Source organism: Podarcis tiliguerta (assembly GCF_965153285.1).
Source record: "Podarcis tiliguerta genome assembly, chromosome: 3".
Lineage (NCBI taxonomy): Eukaryota > Metazoa > Chordata > Lepidosauria > Squamata > Lacertidae > Podarcis > Podarcis tiliguerta.
Window position 1 is genome coordinate 3,237,478 of NC_139536.1, and position 17,867 is coordinate 3,255,344.

Sequence of the window (17,867 nt, forward strand, 5' to 3'; positions counted from 1 at the left end):
TTAAATGTTACAAATACTATGCATAAATGTATCCTTTTGACTTGACAGCTTAGGGAAGGTAAAGGTAAAGGGACCCCTGACCATTAGGTCCAGTCGTGACTGACTCTGGGGTTGCGGCGCTCATCTCGCTTTCCGGGCCGAGGGAGCCGGCGTACAGCTTCTGGGTCATGTGGCCAGCATGACTAAGCCGCTTCTGGCAAAACAGAGCAGCGCACGGAAGTGCCATTTACCTTCCCGCCGGAGCGAATCCTATTTATCTACTTGCACTGGTGTGCTTTTGAACTGCTAAGTTGGCAGGAGCAGGTCCGAGCAATGGGAGCTCACCCTGTCGCGGGGATTCGAACTGCTGACCTTGTGATCGGCAAGTCCCAGGGAAGTTACCTAGCTTTAAAAACCATATGAAATCAACTCCTTTGCCAGTTTTCTTCATTCCACCGCCAATTTGCTTCATTGGCCAAGGACTTGGAAACCACTCAGTCCCCCCCCCCCCCATAATCCCTCAAGCGGGAGGTCAGGTACTCACAGGAAGGTGCTCATAGGTGTCAATCGCTGGGCAAAGGCACTCCTCCGGACTTGCCCAGGTGGCAGACTATGCAAATCAAAGTTCTATTGTCCCTTTGTAGTAGGTGCTTAGAATGTACATATCCCAATACATATCCTGTATCCGCCTGTTGCCCCAACACATTCCTCCTATGTTAATCATGTATATCCCTCCCCTTTTCTGATGTAGCAATCATGTAGTGATGATGCGTAATGAACTGTATGCTGGGATATGATAGGAAAGTTTGAAAAGTCCTTGTCACCCCATCCTCGGAGTTCAAAATTCCTCTTTGAACCTCTTGCGCAATAAACTTTGGTCTACAGCTATTTGCTCCAGTTGGTGGCTGGACTCCTTCCTTTATTCCGCAGGGACCCACGGGCTCTGCCTGACCAGCTGGCTGGCTGAGCAGCCTCGCACCTAGATTTTTCCGTAACAAGCCTCAGTTATATCCCTGCGTGCAAACAAGAGCTGCTGAACTCAAGCACCATTGTGCCCTTTTTGCATTCTGATCTCGCATCTCTCTTGTTTCCACCCCCAGGAGTTTTTTGAGAACCCCGCCTTTCGCCCCGATGGCATGAAGCTCTACCCGACCCTCGTGATCCGTGGCACCGGCTTGTACGAGCTCTGGAAGACGGGGAGGTACAAGAGCTACCCTCCGAGCACCCTCGTGGATTTGGTGGCAAGGATACTGGCTCTCGTGCCCCCGTGGACGCGAGTATATCGTGTGCAGAGGTAAAGTGGCTTGCAGTCAGATGGTGCTTTCAGGGGGGGGCGCTCAAGGGTATGCAGTACTGGCACCTCCCGCCCCCAGTGTTAAAAGTGTGGCCCTTACTGTAACAGCTTCATGGTGAGTACTGGCCTCGATTTTTCCTTTTTTTAAATCACTGCTACCACTTACTGTGAAACAGAAACTTTCTGGAGGTTTGGAGATCAGATTCACTAGAGTCTCTCCTGCATCTCTTCCCCAGCCCCCAAATCGTATGCCAATAGGAGTATAGCATCTAGATCAAGGGAAGTAATAGTGCCACTGTATTCTGCTCTGGTCAGACCTCACCTGGAGTACTGTGTCCAGTTCTGGGCACCACAGTTCAAGAAGGACACTGACAAACTGGAACGTGTCCAGAGGAGGGCAACCAGAATGGTCAAAGGCCTGGAAACGATGCCTTATGAGGAACGGCTAAGGGAGCTGGGCATGTTTAGCCTGGAGAAGAGGAGGTTAAGGGGTGGTATGATAGCCATGTTCAAATATATAAAAGGATGTCACATAGAGGAGGGAGAAAGGTTGTTTTCTGATGCTCCAGAGAAGCGGACACGGAGCAATGGATCCAAACTACAAGAAAGAAGATTCCACCTAAACATTAGGAAGAACTTCCTGACAGTAAGAGCTGTTTGACAGTGGAATTTGCTGCCAAGGAGTGTGGTGGAGTCTCCTTCTTTGGAGGTCTTTAAGCAGAGGCTTGACAACCATATGTCAGGAGTGCTCTGATGGTGTTTCCTGCTTGGCAGGGGGTTGGACTCGATGGCCCTTGTGGTCTCTTCCAACTCTATGATTCCATGATTCTAAATCTATGGCATGGCCATGTTTTGAATACTCTGCACAGTTCCAGTCACCAAACTTCAAAAAGGGTATTTTAGAGTTGGAAAAGGTTACCCGGAAACTACAACTAATCCAGATCGCGGCAGCTAGACTGGTGACTGGGAGCGGCTGCCGAGACCATATAACACTGGTCTTTAAAGATATTCATCGGCTCCCAGTACGTTTCTGAGCACAATTCAAAGTGTTGGTGCTGACCTTGAAAGCCCTAAATGGCCTCGGTCCAGTAGACCTGAAGGAGCGTCTCCACCTCCATCGGTCAGCCCAGACACTGAGGTCCAGCTCCGAGGGCCTTCTGGCAGTTCCCTCCCTGCGAGAAGTGAGGTCACAGAGAACCAGGCAGAGGGCCTTCTCGGTAGTGGCACCCACCCTCTGGAACGCCCTCCCATCAGTTGCTGAATCCCAGTTGCTGGAAACCACAGACTTGGGTCCTGTCTTTGGGGCATCTGGTTGTGAGAGTAGGACGCTGGACGAGATGAGCCGGTTTTGGACTGGCCCAGCAGGATATCTTTCTGTGTGTGTCCCCCCCCCCTCCGCCCCCGCCAAGCCCTCACTTCCTTCCATGCTCTTGACAATCCTCATTTGCCAGCTTGGCTCAGCCCAGCCTGCTGTGTTGTCATCCACTTCTAATTCTCATTAGGAACGCGGAGCTATTTCATGTGATTCAGGGTGCGCTCACAGGCCAGGCTAATCACATGAAAATTGCAGATGCTGTTTGATGATTCAGTAATGTGCTGCTCCTAGACTCTGTTGCCACTTGGTGAATCACCGTAGATCGTGACCTCTTGCCTCTTGGGGAGCCAAACTAGGGAGAGGTGATAAAAAGTGGCAGTGTTGCCGTAATTCACCTTTTCGATTATGCAGACCCAAGAAAAGGTATTACAGTTAAGATGTGGGGGATGAGCTCACAATTACACACACACAGCGTCATTAAAAGGAGGGGCTCTGGGCATGCAGAGGGGGTAGTTTGGTGCTTACCACTTTGGGGGTAAGCATGTGGTCTAAACCACTGAGACTCTTGGGCTTGCTGATCGGAAGGTCGGCGGTTCGAATCCCCGCAACGGAGTGAGCTCCCATTGCTCTGTCTCAGCTTCTGCCAACCTAGCAGTTCAAAAGCACACCAGTGCAAGTAGATAAATAGGTACCGCGGCAGCAGGAAGGTAAACGGCGTTTCCGTGCGCTCTGGTTTCTGCCATGGTGTTCCGTTGCTACAGAAGTGGTTTAGTACTACTGGCCACATGACCCAGAAAGCTGTCTGTGGACAAACACCAGCTCCCTTGGCCTTAAGCAAGATGAGCGCCGCAACCCCATAGTTGCCTTGGACTGGACTTAACTGTCCAGGGGTCTTTTAGTAAAGATAAAGGGACCCCTGACCATTGGGTCCAGTCGTGACTGACTCTGGGGTTGCGGCGCTCACCTCGCTTTCCTGGCCGAGGGAGCCGGCATACAGCTTCCGGCTCATGTGGCCAGCATGACTAAGCCGCTTTTGGCGAACCAGAGCAGCGCACAGAAACGCCATTTACCTTCCCACAAGAGCGGTACCTATTTATCTACTTGCACTTTGACGTGCTTTCGAACTGCTAGGTTGGCAGGAGCAGGGACCGAGCAACTGGAGCTCAACCTGTTGCGGGGATTCGAACCGCCGACCTTCTGATCGGCAAGTCCTAGGCTTTGTGGTTTAACCCACAGCGCCTCCCGCATCCCTTTACCTTTTACTAAACATGTGCATACAAAGCAAAGGGTGATGGGAGTTGCAATCCAGAGTATCTGGAGGGCACCTGATGGCCAAGTCTGCTCTGGAATATAGAGGGGACCACCCCCAGTCCTGTTGTATCACAGGGATGCAGCGACTGCCATATAAGGAATGGTTGCAGTGTTTGGGACTTTTTAGTTTAGAGAATTTTTAGTTTATCAGGGATGCGGGTGGTGCTGTGGGTAAAACCTCAGCGCCTAGGACTTGCCGATCGCATGGTCAGTGGTTCGAATCCCCACGGCGGGGTGCGCTCCCGTCGTTCGGTCCCAGCGCCTGCCAACCTAGCAGTTCGAAAGCACCTCCGGGTGCAAGTAGATAAATAGGGACCGCTTACCAGTGGGAAGGTAAACGGCGTTTTCGTGTGCTGCGCTGGCTCGCCAGAGCAGCTTCGTCACGCTGGCCACGTGACCCGGAAGTGTCTTCGGACAGCGCTGGCTCCCTGCCTCTAGAGTGAGATGAGCACGCAACCCTAGAGTCTGGCAAGACTGGCCCGTACGGGCAGGGGTACTTTTAACTTTTACCTAGTTTAGAGAAAGCGCGAGCGAGAGGCAACTTGACAGGAGTTTATAAAATTCTTCATTGGGGAAACGGGACAGATAAAAGCCGCCGGCCCTTCTTTCATAACTGTTGAACTTATGGCCATCCAACGAAACTGAGTGTTTGAGGTTTCAGTACATTTGTTTTTTTAAGAGAGTTGATCTTGTGTTTAATAATAATAATAATAAATTTTATTTATACCCTGCTTTCTCTGGCCAGAGCCGCTAACACCAGTAAAATTACAATAAAAACATAATAGGAGGGGGGGAACCAATTTAAAATAGAGGGTAAAATGCAATTTAAAATGCAGCCTCATTTTAAAAGTAGCCCATAGATCAAAACCATAAGGGGAGGGAAACAGAAGGGTCAGACTGAGTCCAAACCAAAGGCCTGGTGGAACAGCTCTGTCTTGCAGGCCCTGCGGAAAGATGTGAAGTCCCGCAGGGCCCTAGTCTCTTGGGACAGAGCGTTCCACCAAGTCGGGACCGGTGCTAAAAAGGCCCTGGCCCTAGTTGAGACCAATCTAACCACCTTGCAACTTGGGACCTCCAAAACGTCGTCATTTGTGGACCTTAAGGTCCTCCGTGGGACATACCAGGAGAGGCGGTCCTGTAGGTACGTTGGTCCTAGGCCATATAGGGCTTTAAAGGTCAAAACCAGCACCCATATGCGGGCTTCCCTTTAGGGCATCTGCCTGGCAACAGTGAGAACAGGATGGTGGACTTGATAGGCCTTTGGCCCGATCCACCAGGCTATTACTATCTTCTTGCGCAATGTCCCAAATGGACCTGTGGCGTTCTCATATCTTCTCATATCCCACCCACCTTTTAACAGATAACAGCTTTCATTAGCCAGAAAAGCAATTCGTTGTCCTACTTTAGCCAAGGCGCCAGTGGCCGGCCGATAACATTGCACAATATTAAACCCCGCATTTATCACCGACCCGTTTCTACCCAGCGAGGGAAGAATATCCAATTTGTAATTGTCACAGCCAAACATTTCTAATAACAGCTGGCCTGCTTGAGGGTGGCAGTTAATCAAAAGAAAGGGATGTCATTACCAAGTAATTCATCTTTGCCCATCAGGTGACCAGAATCAAAGTAAACCGTTTTTAGGACAGCGCTGTGCAAGTCTGAACAGGTATGATCCTCCAAGCTTGGCCTCTACACTTGAGACAAAGTGTGACGCCCAGGCTAGGGGATAAAGAGAAGAGCTTCCATTAACCTGAAGGAGCGTCTCCACCCCCATCGTTCTGCCCGGACACTGAGGTCCAGCGCCGAGGGCCTTCTGGCAGTTCCCTCACTGCAAGAAGTGAGGTTACAGGGAACCAGGCAGAGGGCCTTCTCGGTGGTGGCACCCGCCCTGTGGAACGCCCTCCCACCAGATGTCAAAGAGAACAACAACTACCAGACTTTTAGAAGACATCTGAAGGCAGCCCTGTTTAGGGAAGCTTTTAATGTCTGATGCATAACTGTATTTTAATATTTTGTTGGAAGCCGCCCAGAGTGGCTGGGGAATAATAAATTTATTTTTATTTTTATTTTTATTATTATTATTATTATTATTATTATTATTATTATTATTAACACCTAAGGAGAACCTGCAGGATCAGGCCAATGGCCCATCTAGTCCAACATCCTGTTTTCATAATGATCAACCAGATGCCCATTGTGGGAAACCAGCAAGCAGGATTTGAGGCCCAGAGCAGCTCTCCCTTCTGGGGTTTCCAGAAGCATTGCTGTCTCCATCTTGGAGGCAGAACATAGACATCATGACTTAGTGGCCATCGACAACCTCCATGAATTTGTTCGATCCTCTTTTAAAGCCATCCAGGTTGGTGGTTGTTACTGCCTGCTGTGGCAGGGAGTTCCACAGTCTGACTGAATGTTGAGCAAAGAAATTCTTCCTCTTCTCTTTCCTGAATCTCCGAACATTCAGCTTCACTGGATGTCTCCCGAGTTCTAGTCTTAGGAGAGAGGGAGAACAGCTTTTCTTTATCCGCCTTTTTCCATGCCACACATAACTTTAAAAATATATGTCATGTCGCTGCTTGCTCATCAGGCAGAGGGCCTTCTCGGTGGTGGCGCCCGCCCTGTGGAACGGCCTTCCATCAGATGTCAAAGAAATAAACAGCTATGTGACGTTTAGAAGACATCTGAAGGCAGCCCTGTTTAGGGAAGTTTTTAATGACTGATGTTTTAATGTATTTTTAATCTTTTGTTGGAAGCTGCCCAGAGTGGCTGGGGAAACCCAGCCAAATGGGCGGGGTATAAATAATAAATTATATTATTACTATTATTATTATTATTATTATTCCCTAAACTAAACTTACACCGGTTAAATTAGCAAAAATGTTCAAAACTTGTTATAAGTGCTGGAAATGTAAAGAGAAAGAAGGAACCTTTTTTCATATGTAGTGGGAATGTAAGAAAGTGAAGGGGTTCTGGGAGATGATATATAATGAGTTAAAGAAGATGTTGAAATATAGTTTTGTAAAAAAACCCAGAAGCCTTTCTTTTAGGAATAACAAGAAATGAAATAAACAGAAAGGATTGTAAACTTTTTCAGTATGCAGTAACAGCAGCGAGAATATTAATGGCCCAAAAATGGAAGCAAGAAGAGCTACCGTCTCTGGAGGAGTGGAGAATGAAGTTAATGGACTATGCAGAACTGGATAAACTTACTGGAAAAATAAGATATCAACGAGATCACAAGTTGATTGAGGACTGGGGAAAATTTTCAGAGTATTTGAAGAGTGTATGTGATGAGCAAACAACGCTAGTGGGTTTTAAAGAAGCTTTGTGATAAGATAAGGAATATTGCAAGAATGAAAATATGTTTGTAAAGGTATCTTAAAAGACGATACTAAATTAGGGGAATGCGTAGATAAAAATTTAATTACGGATGATTGTCAGAGCAGCTGAGGGAAGTCGAATGCCTCGCAAGACGGAAAACCCGCTAGACGAAAGGGTTTTCCGTTTTTCGATGCGTTTCGCAGGACGAATTTCCCTATGGGCTTGCTTCGCAAGACGAAAATGTCTTGCGAGTCTTGAGATTTTTTTCCGCTCCCCACCCCCTTTTTCTAAGCCGCTAAACCGCTAATAGCCTTTTAGCAGCTAATCCGCTAATCCCTTAAGCCTTTAATAGCCGCTAAACCGCTAATCCGCTAAGCCGCTAATAGGGTTGCTTCGCAAGACGAAAAAACCGCTAGACGAAGAGACTCGCAGAACGGATTAATTTTGTCTTGCAAGGCACCACTGTATGTTATTTGGGAAATTGTTTGATTGGCGGTATTTGTGTAAAACTTAATAAAAATTTATTTAAAAAGAAAGAAAGAGAGAGATGAAGCAACCAGAACTGTCCACGGTATCCTCCATGTGATGGCCTGGGACTTGGGCTCGGACTCGGAGCCAGAGGAGTCTCAGTCTGCACCAGATTCTTTGCCTCAGTCATCATCTGAACCTAGTCTGGGGCCTGATTCTGAAGAGCCCCAGTCTGCACAGGTTCCCCTGCAACAAGCACCAGCTGGGCCAAGTCAGGGCCCTGAGCCTGCCCTGGCTCCAGATGCGGGGATGACCTCGTTGCCTTCAGCTGGGCCATCACTTACAGCTGCTCCACTACTGGTTGGGTCAGGGGAGGCTGAGGCGGCCTCTGGGTCTAGTCACCCACCGACGTCTCCTGAGATGCAGAGACTGAGGTCTGAGAGAAGGAGAGACCTGAGGACTCGCAGGAGGAGTGCTCGCCTTCAGGCGAAACAGGGAGGTGAGTCGCTGGAGGCTCAGGACTGGCCGTTACCCGACAGAGATAAAAGGCTGCTGGACCCTGTCCTAGGTTGCGGGAGCAACGTTGCTGTTTGCCAGAACCTGCCTGTGATCCTGTGCCTGACCTTGCCTGGTTTCCTGCCTCGTGTCCTGCCTTGGCCCTGTCAGACTGACTCCTTGCAGAACCCTTGGATTCGGGACTGGGCCTGGATCATGTTACTCGGGATACCCCCGGGCCCAGCATACTTGGCCATGAAGCTCCTTGGCCAGTCGCACTTCACCTCAGCCTAAGACTACCTCACAAGGTTGTTGTGGGGATTAAGTGGGAAGAACCATATACACCCCCATCAGCTGCTTGGAGGAAAAGGGTGGGATATACAAGCAAAAAGCTAATAATATAATGGCCAGCTCAGCATCCTAACTTGTCGCATTCTAAGCTTCACATGACCTTGCAGGGAGACAGGACTCCTAAAGAGCATCTGACATCAGTCAGCATCTGACATGATGTCAGACCCAGTCAGTCTGACATCAATACCAGGGAAGATTCTGGAGCAGATCATTAAGCGAACAGTCTGTGAGCACCTAGAAAGGAATGCTGTGATCACCAATAGTCAGCATGGATTTCTGAAAAATAAGTCATGTCAGACTAACCTGATCTCGTTTTTTGACAGAATTACAAGCCTGGTAGATGAAGGGAACGCAGTGGATGTAGCCTACCTTGATTTCAGCAAGGCATTTGACAAGGTGCCCCATGATTTTCTTGTAAAGAAGCTGGTAAAATGTGGTCTTGACTATGCTACCACTCAGTGAATTTGTAACTGGCTGACCGACCGGACCCAAAGGGTGCTCATCAATGGTTCCTCTTCATTCTGGAGAAGAGTGACTAGTGGGGTGCCACAGGGTTCTGTCTTGGGCCCGGTCTTATTCAACATCTTTATCAAAGACTTGGATGATGGACTCAAGGGCATCCTGATCAAATTTGCAGATGACACCAAACTGGGAGGGGTGGCTAACACCCCAGAGGACAGGATCACACTTCAAAACGACCTTGACAGATTAGAGAACTGAGCCAAAACAAACAAGATGAATTTTAACAGGGAGAAATGTAAAGTATTGCACTTGGGCAAAAAAAATGAGAGGCACAAATACAAGATGGGTGACACCTGGCTTGAGAGCAGTACATGTGAAAAGGATCTAGGAGTCTTGGTTGACCTCAAACTTGACATGAGCCAACAGTGTGACGCGGCAGCTAAAAAAGCCAATGCATTTCTGGGCTGCATCAAGAGGAGTGTAGCATCTAGATCAAGGGAAGTAATAGTGCCACTGTATTCTGCTCTGGTCAGACCTCACCTGGAGTACTGTGTCCAGTTTTGGGCACCACAGTTCAAGAAGGACACTGACAAACTGGAACGTGTCCAGAGGAGGGCAACCAAAATGGTCAAAGGCCTGGAAACGATGCCTTATGAGGAACGGCTAAGGGAGCTGGGCATGTTTAGCCTGGAGAAGAGGAGGTTAAGGGGTGATATGATAGCCATGTTCAAATATATAAAAGGATGTCATATAGAGGAGGGAGAAAGGTTGTTTTCTTCTGCTCCAGAGAAGCGGACATGGAGCAATGGATCCAAACTACAAGAAAGAAGATTCCACCTAAACATTAGGAAGAACTTCCTGACAGTAAGAGCTGTTCGACAGTGGAATTTGCTGCCAAGGAGTGTGGTGGAGTCTGATTCTATGATTCTATGATCTTGAAACATTCGGTTTCAATTGGATGTGGGGAGAGCAGGTTTTCCTCTGCCTTGAGTCATGCCTGCAAAACTGCCCAAATTTGCATCCCTCTGTGCTGTCAGCACACGGCAGGTGATCCTACCAGCATGTCCTTGGGCACCCTAGTGCCCTGTGTCGCTGTTCCAGAGATGGCAATAGCGTCTGTCTGGATATTGCAATGTATTCCTTTCAAGGAGGCAGAGAGCTCTTGCTGGCATCCTCATTGCAACTCACCCAGCCGCCTCCGGACCCTCTGGAAGTCTCTGGTAATTGGGACGAAGCAGGGTTCTCCTCCGACAGCCTCGCTCCTGACGTGCCTAGACGACGGAGAGATTGCGTTCCCCTCCGGTGTCTCCTATTTTAGGCTGAGCCGAGAAACGATGATTGCCTCTAATTGCTTCTGTTCGGAGACCTGTTAACGGCTTGATGATGTTGTATTTACTCTCGGAAACGGGCTGAATATATTAGCGAGGGAGGGGGCAGTTATTGTGGTTTGGGGAAGGGTGTAGGCAGCGGAGTCAATGCAGGAGAAAGCGGGGGGTTGTTGTTGTTGTCGTTTAGTCGTGTCTGACTCTTCGTGGCCCCATGGACCAGAGAACGCCAGGCACTCCTGTCTTCCACAGTTTGGTCAAACTCATGCTGGTAGCTCCGAGAACACTGTCCCACCATCTCGTCCTCTGTCGTCCCCTTCTCCTTGATCTTTCCCATCATCAGGGTCTTTTCCAGGGCGTCTTCTCTTCTCATGAGGTGGCCAAAGTATTGGAGCCTCAGCTTCAGGATCTGTCCTTCCAGTGAGCACTGAGGGCTGATTTCCTTCAGAATGGAGAGGTTTTATCTTCTTGCAGTCCATGGGACTCTCAAAAGTCTCCTCCAGTACCATAATTCAAAAGTATCAATTCTTCGGCGATCCCGAACAGACAGACCCACAAATTGTGGAGCATTGGTCTAGCTGGCTGGCATTGATGAGAGACCCACGTTTGGGAAACACTGATACGTATCTTAAAGTAGCATAGATGCAATTAGCCCATATTATCCACACTGGAAGGACAGATCCTGAAGCTGAGGCTCCAAGACTTTGGCCACCTCATGAGAAGAGAAGACTCCCTGGAAAAGACCCTGATGTTGGGAAAGATGGAGGGCACAAGGAGAAGGGGACGACAGAGGACAAGATGGTGGGACAGTGTTCTCGAAGCTACCAGCATGAGTCTGACCAAACTGCGGGAGGCAGTGGAAGACAGGAGGGCCTGGCGTGCTCTGGTCCAGGGGGTTACGAAGAGTCGGAGACGACTAAACGACTAAACAACAACAACCTCATAACAACCCTGTGAGGTAGGTTAATGTGAGTGTGTGAGTAGCTGAAGGAAAAGCCAGGGTTTGAAACCAGGTTTCCTCAGTTCAAGCCTAGTGCCCTGTATCTGCCTCCCCCAACCTTGGGCTCTCAGAAGTCATTTGACTACAACCCCCATCATCCGTGACTAGGTGGGCTGGGGATGATGGAAGGCATAGTCTGGGAGCACCTGGGCACCCCAGGCTGAGGCCGGCCGCTCTGCCAGCGACTCCAGGCTGGTGTTGACATTGGGACCTGTGCTTTTTTACCTTCTCCACAAGTGGCCTGGAGTCAGGGGCGAACAGGAGAGTAGCCAAGCCTGCCGACAACATCACATCGTTCAGCACGGTTGAAATTAAAAGGCTTGCAAGGAGCTCCGAAAGGACCCATCTGTATGGAACGAATGGGCAGTAAAACAGCAAATGCAACTTCAAGTGAAATCTTAATTTCACATATTACGTTCACGGGGTCTGAGCCGGCGGTGGAAGACCTGGAGCGAGCCTTTGGGGCCGTGGCGCAGAACTCGATGGAGATGTCGACCCGGTGTGCGGCATCTCTGCGAAGAAGGTGAATTGCATGTCGGGGATCATTAGGAAAGGAATTGGAAACAAAACTGCCAATACCGGCATGCCGTTATACAAATCATGGTGTGACCACTTTTGGGATACTGTTAACAGTTCCAGCTGCGTCGCCTCGGAAAGGATGTTGCAGAGTCGGAAAAGGTTCAGAAAAGGGTGACACAAAAAAATAAATTCTCTTCTGTGACGAAGGGTTGTTGTTGTTTAGTCATTTAGTTGTGTCCACCTCTTCGTGACCCCCTGGACCAGAGCACGCCAGGCCCTCCTGTTTTCCACTGCCTCCCGCAGTTTGGTCAAACTCATGCTGGTCGCTTCAAGAACACTGTCCCACCACCTCGTCCTCTGTCGTCCCCTTCTCCTTGTGCCCTCCATCTTTCCCAACATCAGGGTCTTTTCCAGGAAGTCTTCTCTTCTCATGAGGAGGCCAAAGTCTTGGAGCCTCGGCTTCAGGATCTGTCCTTCCAGTGAGCACTCCGGGCTGATTTCCTTCAGAATTGATCGGTTTGATCTTCTTGCAGTCCATGGGACTCTCAAGAATCTCCTCCAACACCATAATTCAAAAGCGTCAATTCTTCGGCGATCAGCCTTCTTTATGGTCCAGCTCTCACTTCCATACATCACTGCTGGGAAAACCATAGCTTTAACTATATGGACCTTGAAAACCAAGAAAACTCCATGGACAAAGACAACAGACAAAGGGTTACAGGGTTACTAAGGGAACTTCATAGGGGTTTTTTGTGGGGGCCGGGGGAATATGTGAGTAAGAAGGGTATGTGACAAAAGATTATAAAATTATTCCTGGCGTGGAGAAATGGGGAAAGGAGACATTCTTTCTCCCTCTCCCATAGCACTGGAATTTGTGGGCACCCAGTGAAGTTGAATGTTGGAAATTTTCAGAACAGAATAAAAAAAGAAGGAGCTTCACACAGTTTATAGTTAAACGGTGGAACTCTCTTCCTCAGGAGAAGGCAATGACCACCAACCTGGAAGAGGATTAGACAGATTCATGGAGGAGGAGAGGGAATGGCTGTGCCCTGCCTCCCTTTATATGCACACAGACAGGTTTCCCCGCAGGCAGAATGCCTCTGAGGTCAGCAGACCAGCTGTTGGAAACAACAGGAGAGGAGGAATGCCCTTGTGCTTGGATCCTGCTCCCCATAGGCATCTGGCTGGTCACTGAGAGAATATAAATAAATACATTTTTATTTATACCCCTCCTTTCCCGGTTCAGAAAACCGGGCTCAGGGTGGCTAACAACAAATTTAAAACACTTAATTGATGCTACAAAAAGCAGCATAAAATAGGGTATAAAATGTGAATAACAATAAAATCAAAAATCAGTTTACAGGGAAAATCCATCCAATAAACATTAGATGATCACCAGGGCTATTGTTGTTGTTTAGTCGTGTCCGCCTCTTCGTGACCCCCTGGACCAGAGCACGCCAGGCACTCCTGTCTTCTGCTGCCTCCCGCAGTTTGGTCAGACTCATGCTGGTAGCTTCGACAACACTGTCCCTCCATCTCGTCCTCTGTCGTCCCCTTCTCCTTGTGCTGGCTAAATTAGTCCTATTTGGGCCAGCAAGGAGACCAGGGGAGAATTAGCTGTGGGATCCCAGAGCGGGTAATCTTCATAAAAAGGGGAGGGGGAGGGAAAGAAGGGGGATAAAAGATCAGGCTAAGTTCAAATTGAAAGCCAGGCGGAATAGCTCTGTCTTACAGGCCCTGCGGAAGGAAGTGAAATCCTGCAGGGCCCTGGCCTCATGGGAAAGAGGATTCCACCAGGTCGGAGCCACCACTGAGAAGGCCCTGGCCCTGGTGGAGGATAATCTGACTTCCTTAGGGCCCGGGACATCTAAACTATGGTTGTTCATGGACCTTAAGGTCTTCTGGAGGGCAGACCAGGAGAGGCGATCCCGTAAATACGAGGGCCCTAAGCCACAAAGGGCTTTAAAGGTCAAAACCACCGCCTTAAACCTGACCCTATACTCCACCGGGAGTGGGAAGAGGGTTCTGGATGAGGGTCTGGACTGCTGGGCCTGATTCCTTGCGAGCAGCCAGAAGTGGGGCTGAGTCCCGCCCCCCCGGCAGCCTCAAATGTTCTCTTCTTCCAGACTTACAACGTCTGTGAGGCCTAAATTATCACTCACCACTGCCCCAAAGCGATTAAGCTAACGATTTGCGGGCGACTGGCTGTTTCCCTCAACTTTTCCATCAGTCTCTGCTGACCGTCCTTTTGTAGAGGGTCCTTTTGCCAATTGTCACACTGTCCCCCAGACTGTAATGTGCAGCCAGTGTTTTTGTCACGGAAAAGAGTTTTTAAAAAGCATCAGGACGTCTTGCCTCGCTCGGGAGCGCCTTGCTTCACAATGATCCACTTAAGAGAGCTTTACAAGTACGGAATAAAAGAGAACAGCCACAGGTTTGGATAACAAGTGGGAGGTTTGTCTGTGTCCGTCTTGATTCTAGAGCGCCATAGATCTGTACCTTTCTTCCACGGAGTCTGGTGTGAATCAGAAGTAAAATCGACTTACCCCAAGCCAATGCTGTATCGAGAACATAGCAATTAGTTCAGGCTTCCTCAACCTCGGCCCTCCAGATGTTTTTGGCCTACAACTCCCATGATCCCTAGCTAGCAGGACCAGTGGTCAGGGATGATGGGAATTGTAGTCTCAAAACATCTGGAGGGCTGAGGTTGAGGAAGCCTGAATTACCGTATTTTTCGCTCCATAAGACGCACCTGACCATAAGACGCACCTAGTTTTTAGAAGAGGAAATCAAGAAAAAAAAAATTCTGAATGAAACAGTGGGTGTATTTGTGGTTCATGCTGTGGCTGCAGTCATGTGATCTGATGGTGAATTTGGGGTGACCCAATGCAAAAACGCTGAGGATCCATGGGCTTTTACCTCCCCCCTTCCAAGGCAGCCTCCTTTATCGCTAGCGTCCCTGATCTCCCTCCCGATCGCTTGCCGATCAGCTGTTTCCTTTCAACACTCCCTTCCCTCTTGTTTGCCTTAGTGTCTTTTCCCTAGCCAGAGCAGTTTTTTGCTCCTCCTTTTCTTCTAATTTCTCTCCTTATTGCTTTAGTCTTCCTGTTTTCCCCCTTTGCAAGTTTGCTGTCTTTACCTCCCCCCTCCCAGGCAGCCTCCTTTATCTCTAGTGTCCCTTATCTCTCTCCCCAATTGGCAAACAATCAGCGGCTTTGTTTCAACACCCACTTCCCTCTTTCCAAAAAAAAAAGAAAAAAGCATGATCTGCTTTTTGCCCCTGGGCAATTTGGCTCCAGGGACCACACATTCGCTCCATAAGACACACAGACATTTCTCCTTACTTTTTAGGAAGAAAAAAGTGTGTCTTATGGAGTGATAAATACCGTAGATGATTCGTCCTTGGGACGGAACGAAGCATGCAACAAGTTGAGGGAGACCCCAGCAAGCTTAGGAAGTTGTTGGCCTTTAACAACTGACTTCCCCCGGATCTTTTTACAATTATTTGCCGCTGTGAGAATCACTTGTGCAGTGGCTCAGATGGAAGGATGGAGGCTTGGGGAAGTCACAGAAGCACAGAATTGTAGAGTTGGAAGGGACCCTGAGGGTCATCCAGTCCAACCCCTACAGTGCAGGAATCAAAGCTAAAGAATCCCTGACAGATGGCACCTGTTTACAAACCTCCAGTGGAGGAGAGACCTTCCAAGGGAGTCCTTTCCACTGTCAGACAGCTCTGACGGTCACAAAGTTCTTCCTAAGATTTAGTTAGAATCTCCTTTCTTGTTTACTTGAATCCACTGGTTCGAGTCCCACCCTCTGGAGCAGGAGAAAACAAGCTTGCTCCCTCTTCCATGTGACAGCCCTTGAGATATTTGAAGCTGGCTCTCATATCCCCTCTCAGCCTCCCCTTTTCCAGGCTAAACACACCCAACTCTCTCAACCGTTCCTCATAAGGCTTGGTTTCGAGATTCTTTGATCCTCTTGGTCGCCCTCCTCTGAACACTTTCCAGCTTGTCAATATCCTCCTTAAATTGCAGTGCCCACAGCTGGACACAGGATTCCAGGTGGCAGAATAGAGCGGGACTGTGACTTCCCTTGATCCTGACACTGTACTTCTGTTGATGGAGCCTAGAGTCCGTCAGGCCCAGTGGTCAACCAGATGGCTCAAAGGGGGGCTTGCAAGCAGGACCCAAGTGTAACCCAAATGCCCTCAAACCACTTTGTGATGGGATGAAGAGCTGCTTGTGCGCAAACTGCAAGTCCCTCAGAGTTTGAACAAGTTCTCAAACCTCTGCCTGTGACGGAGCCCCTCCAGCATGGCTGCGTCAATCGCTAGCAGAATCCGAAAGTGGCTGCTTTCGGAAACGTTTCCAACATAAAAGCTCCTTAACGGAAACACGTCTTCTGGACTCTCGGCGTGACAGTTTCCGGCGAGGAACGGGTGTCCCTATAGGAGGACCTGAGACATCCCCACTGTTTTCGCTGGAAGCGTCTCTGAGCCATTCCTCCGACTCTCCTTCCCTTGACGTTCCTGTTCGCCCCCTACTGGTTCCCTCTTCAGCTGTTACGTCTCTCTCCACCTCAGAGAGCCTTTGCACCTCCTGTCCTGCCGATGGCAGTTCCCTGACACACTTGTATTGCTCAGCACCTTTAAAGCCCTATACTGCCTAGAACCCTCGTACCTACAGGACCGCCTCTCCTGGTATGTCCCATGGAGGACCTTACGGTCTTCAAATAAAAACCTATTGGAGGTCCCGGGCCACAGGGAGGTTAGGCTGACCTCAACCAGAGCCAGGACTTTTTCAGCTGTAGCCCCGATCTGGTGGATCGCTCTGTGCCAAGAGACTAGGGCCCTGCGGGACTTGACATCTTTCCGCAGGGCCTGCAAGACGGAGCTGTCCCGCCAGGCCTTTGGCCAAGGCACAGCCTGACCCCCTCCTTCGGTAATCCTCATAGAACTCTAGCCCAATGGTTGCCATTAATTTGATTCTGAATTGATCTTAGAATGAATTGATTTTAGAATGCTGTGTTACTTTTATTGTTGTTAGCCGCTCTGAGCCCGGCTTCGGCTGGGGAGGGTGGGATATAAATTAATTACCGTATTTTTTGCTCTATAAGACTCACTTTTTCCCTCCTAAAGGGGAAATGTGTGTGCGTCCTATGGAGCGAATGTAGGCTGTGCAGCTATCCTAGAAGCCAGAACAGCAAGAGGGATTGCTGCTTTCACTGCGCAGCGATCCCTCTTTCTGTTCTGGCTTCTGAGATGCAGAATATTTTTTTTCTTGTTTTCTCCTCCAAAAACTAGGTGCGTCTTGTGGTCTGGTGCATCTTATAGAGCGATAAATATGGTATTGTTGTTATTATTCATTGGCATACTTCCATTGGCAGTGGAAAACGTTTGTAATCCTTTTCTTAATGTCTTGCTTTCAGAGATATTCCGATGCCCCTCGTCAGTTCTGGAGTAGAGCACGGTAACTTGAGGGAACTCGCTCTGGCCAGGATGAAAGACCTGGGGACGGAGGTAAAATGCGATGTTCCAATCAAGCTTCTCTGATTTCTCTTTCCTGACTGTTCCAGAGATGAACTGACTCCCACGTGAAGTGTGCTTTGTTCCCAGGAATGGCACAAGAGTGGGGCCGCAAGCCACAGCCCCCCCCACCCAACAAGAGCTTGTGGACAGGAGGCAGGGAAACATTTCCAAATTTTGCATGGTCTTTTGGGCGCTACACCATCTTGCCCTCCTCAAACTAAGCCGGGGCACCTGATGGCTCGTTGCTCTTACGATCGGAAGAGAAGCCTCTACGGATCAAATCCAGACATGCACGTCATAAAATTTATACAACACTCAATTATAAAAGCAAAACAAAAAAACCTCAAAGCAACATAGAAAAAAAATGAAACAATAAAATTGTCACTAAGAAAAAATAACAGTTAAAGACACTTTGAGAAGTTAACATAACAGTAGACTAAAAGCGGAATAAAACTCGCACCAGCTTTCTAAAACATTTGGGCAGGTCTGTCTAGACG

The 17,867-nt window shown here is 48.9% G+C and overlaps 1 protein-coding gene across 1 annotated transcript in view; it reads left to right on the forward strand.

Annotated features, from left to right (window-relative positions):
* ELP3 (elongator acetyltransferase complex subunit 3) overlaps window positions 1–17,867 on the forward strand; it is a 111,393-nt gene that overhangs the window by 62,781 nt on the left and 30,745 nt on the right. Inside the window, exons 10-11 of the mRNA XM_083432667.1 lie at window positions 1,080–1,273; window positions 17,271–17,361. Coding sequence (XP_083288793.1) covers window positions 1,080–1,273; window positions 17,271–17,361 — 285 coding nt within the window. The remainder of the gene's footprint in view (window positions 1–1,079; window positions 1,274–17,270; window positions 17,362–17,867) is intronic.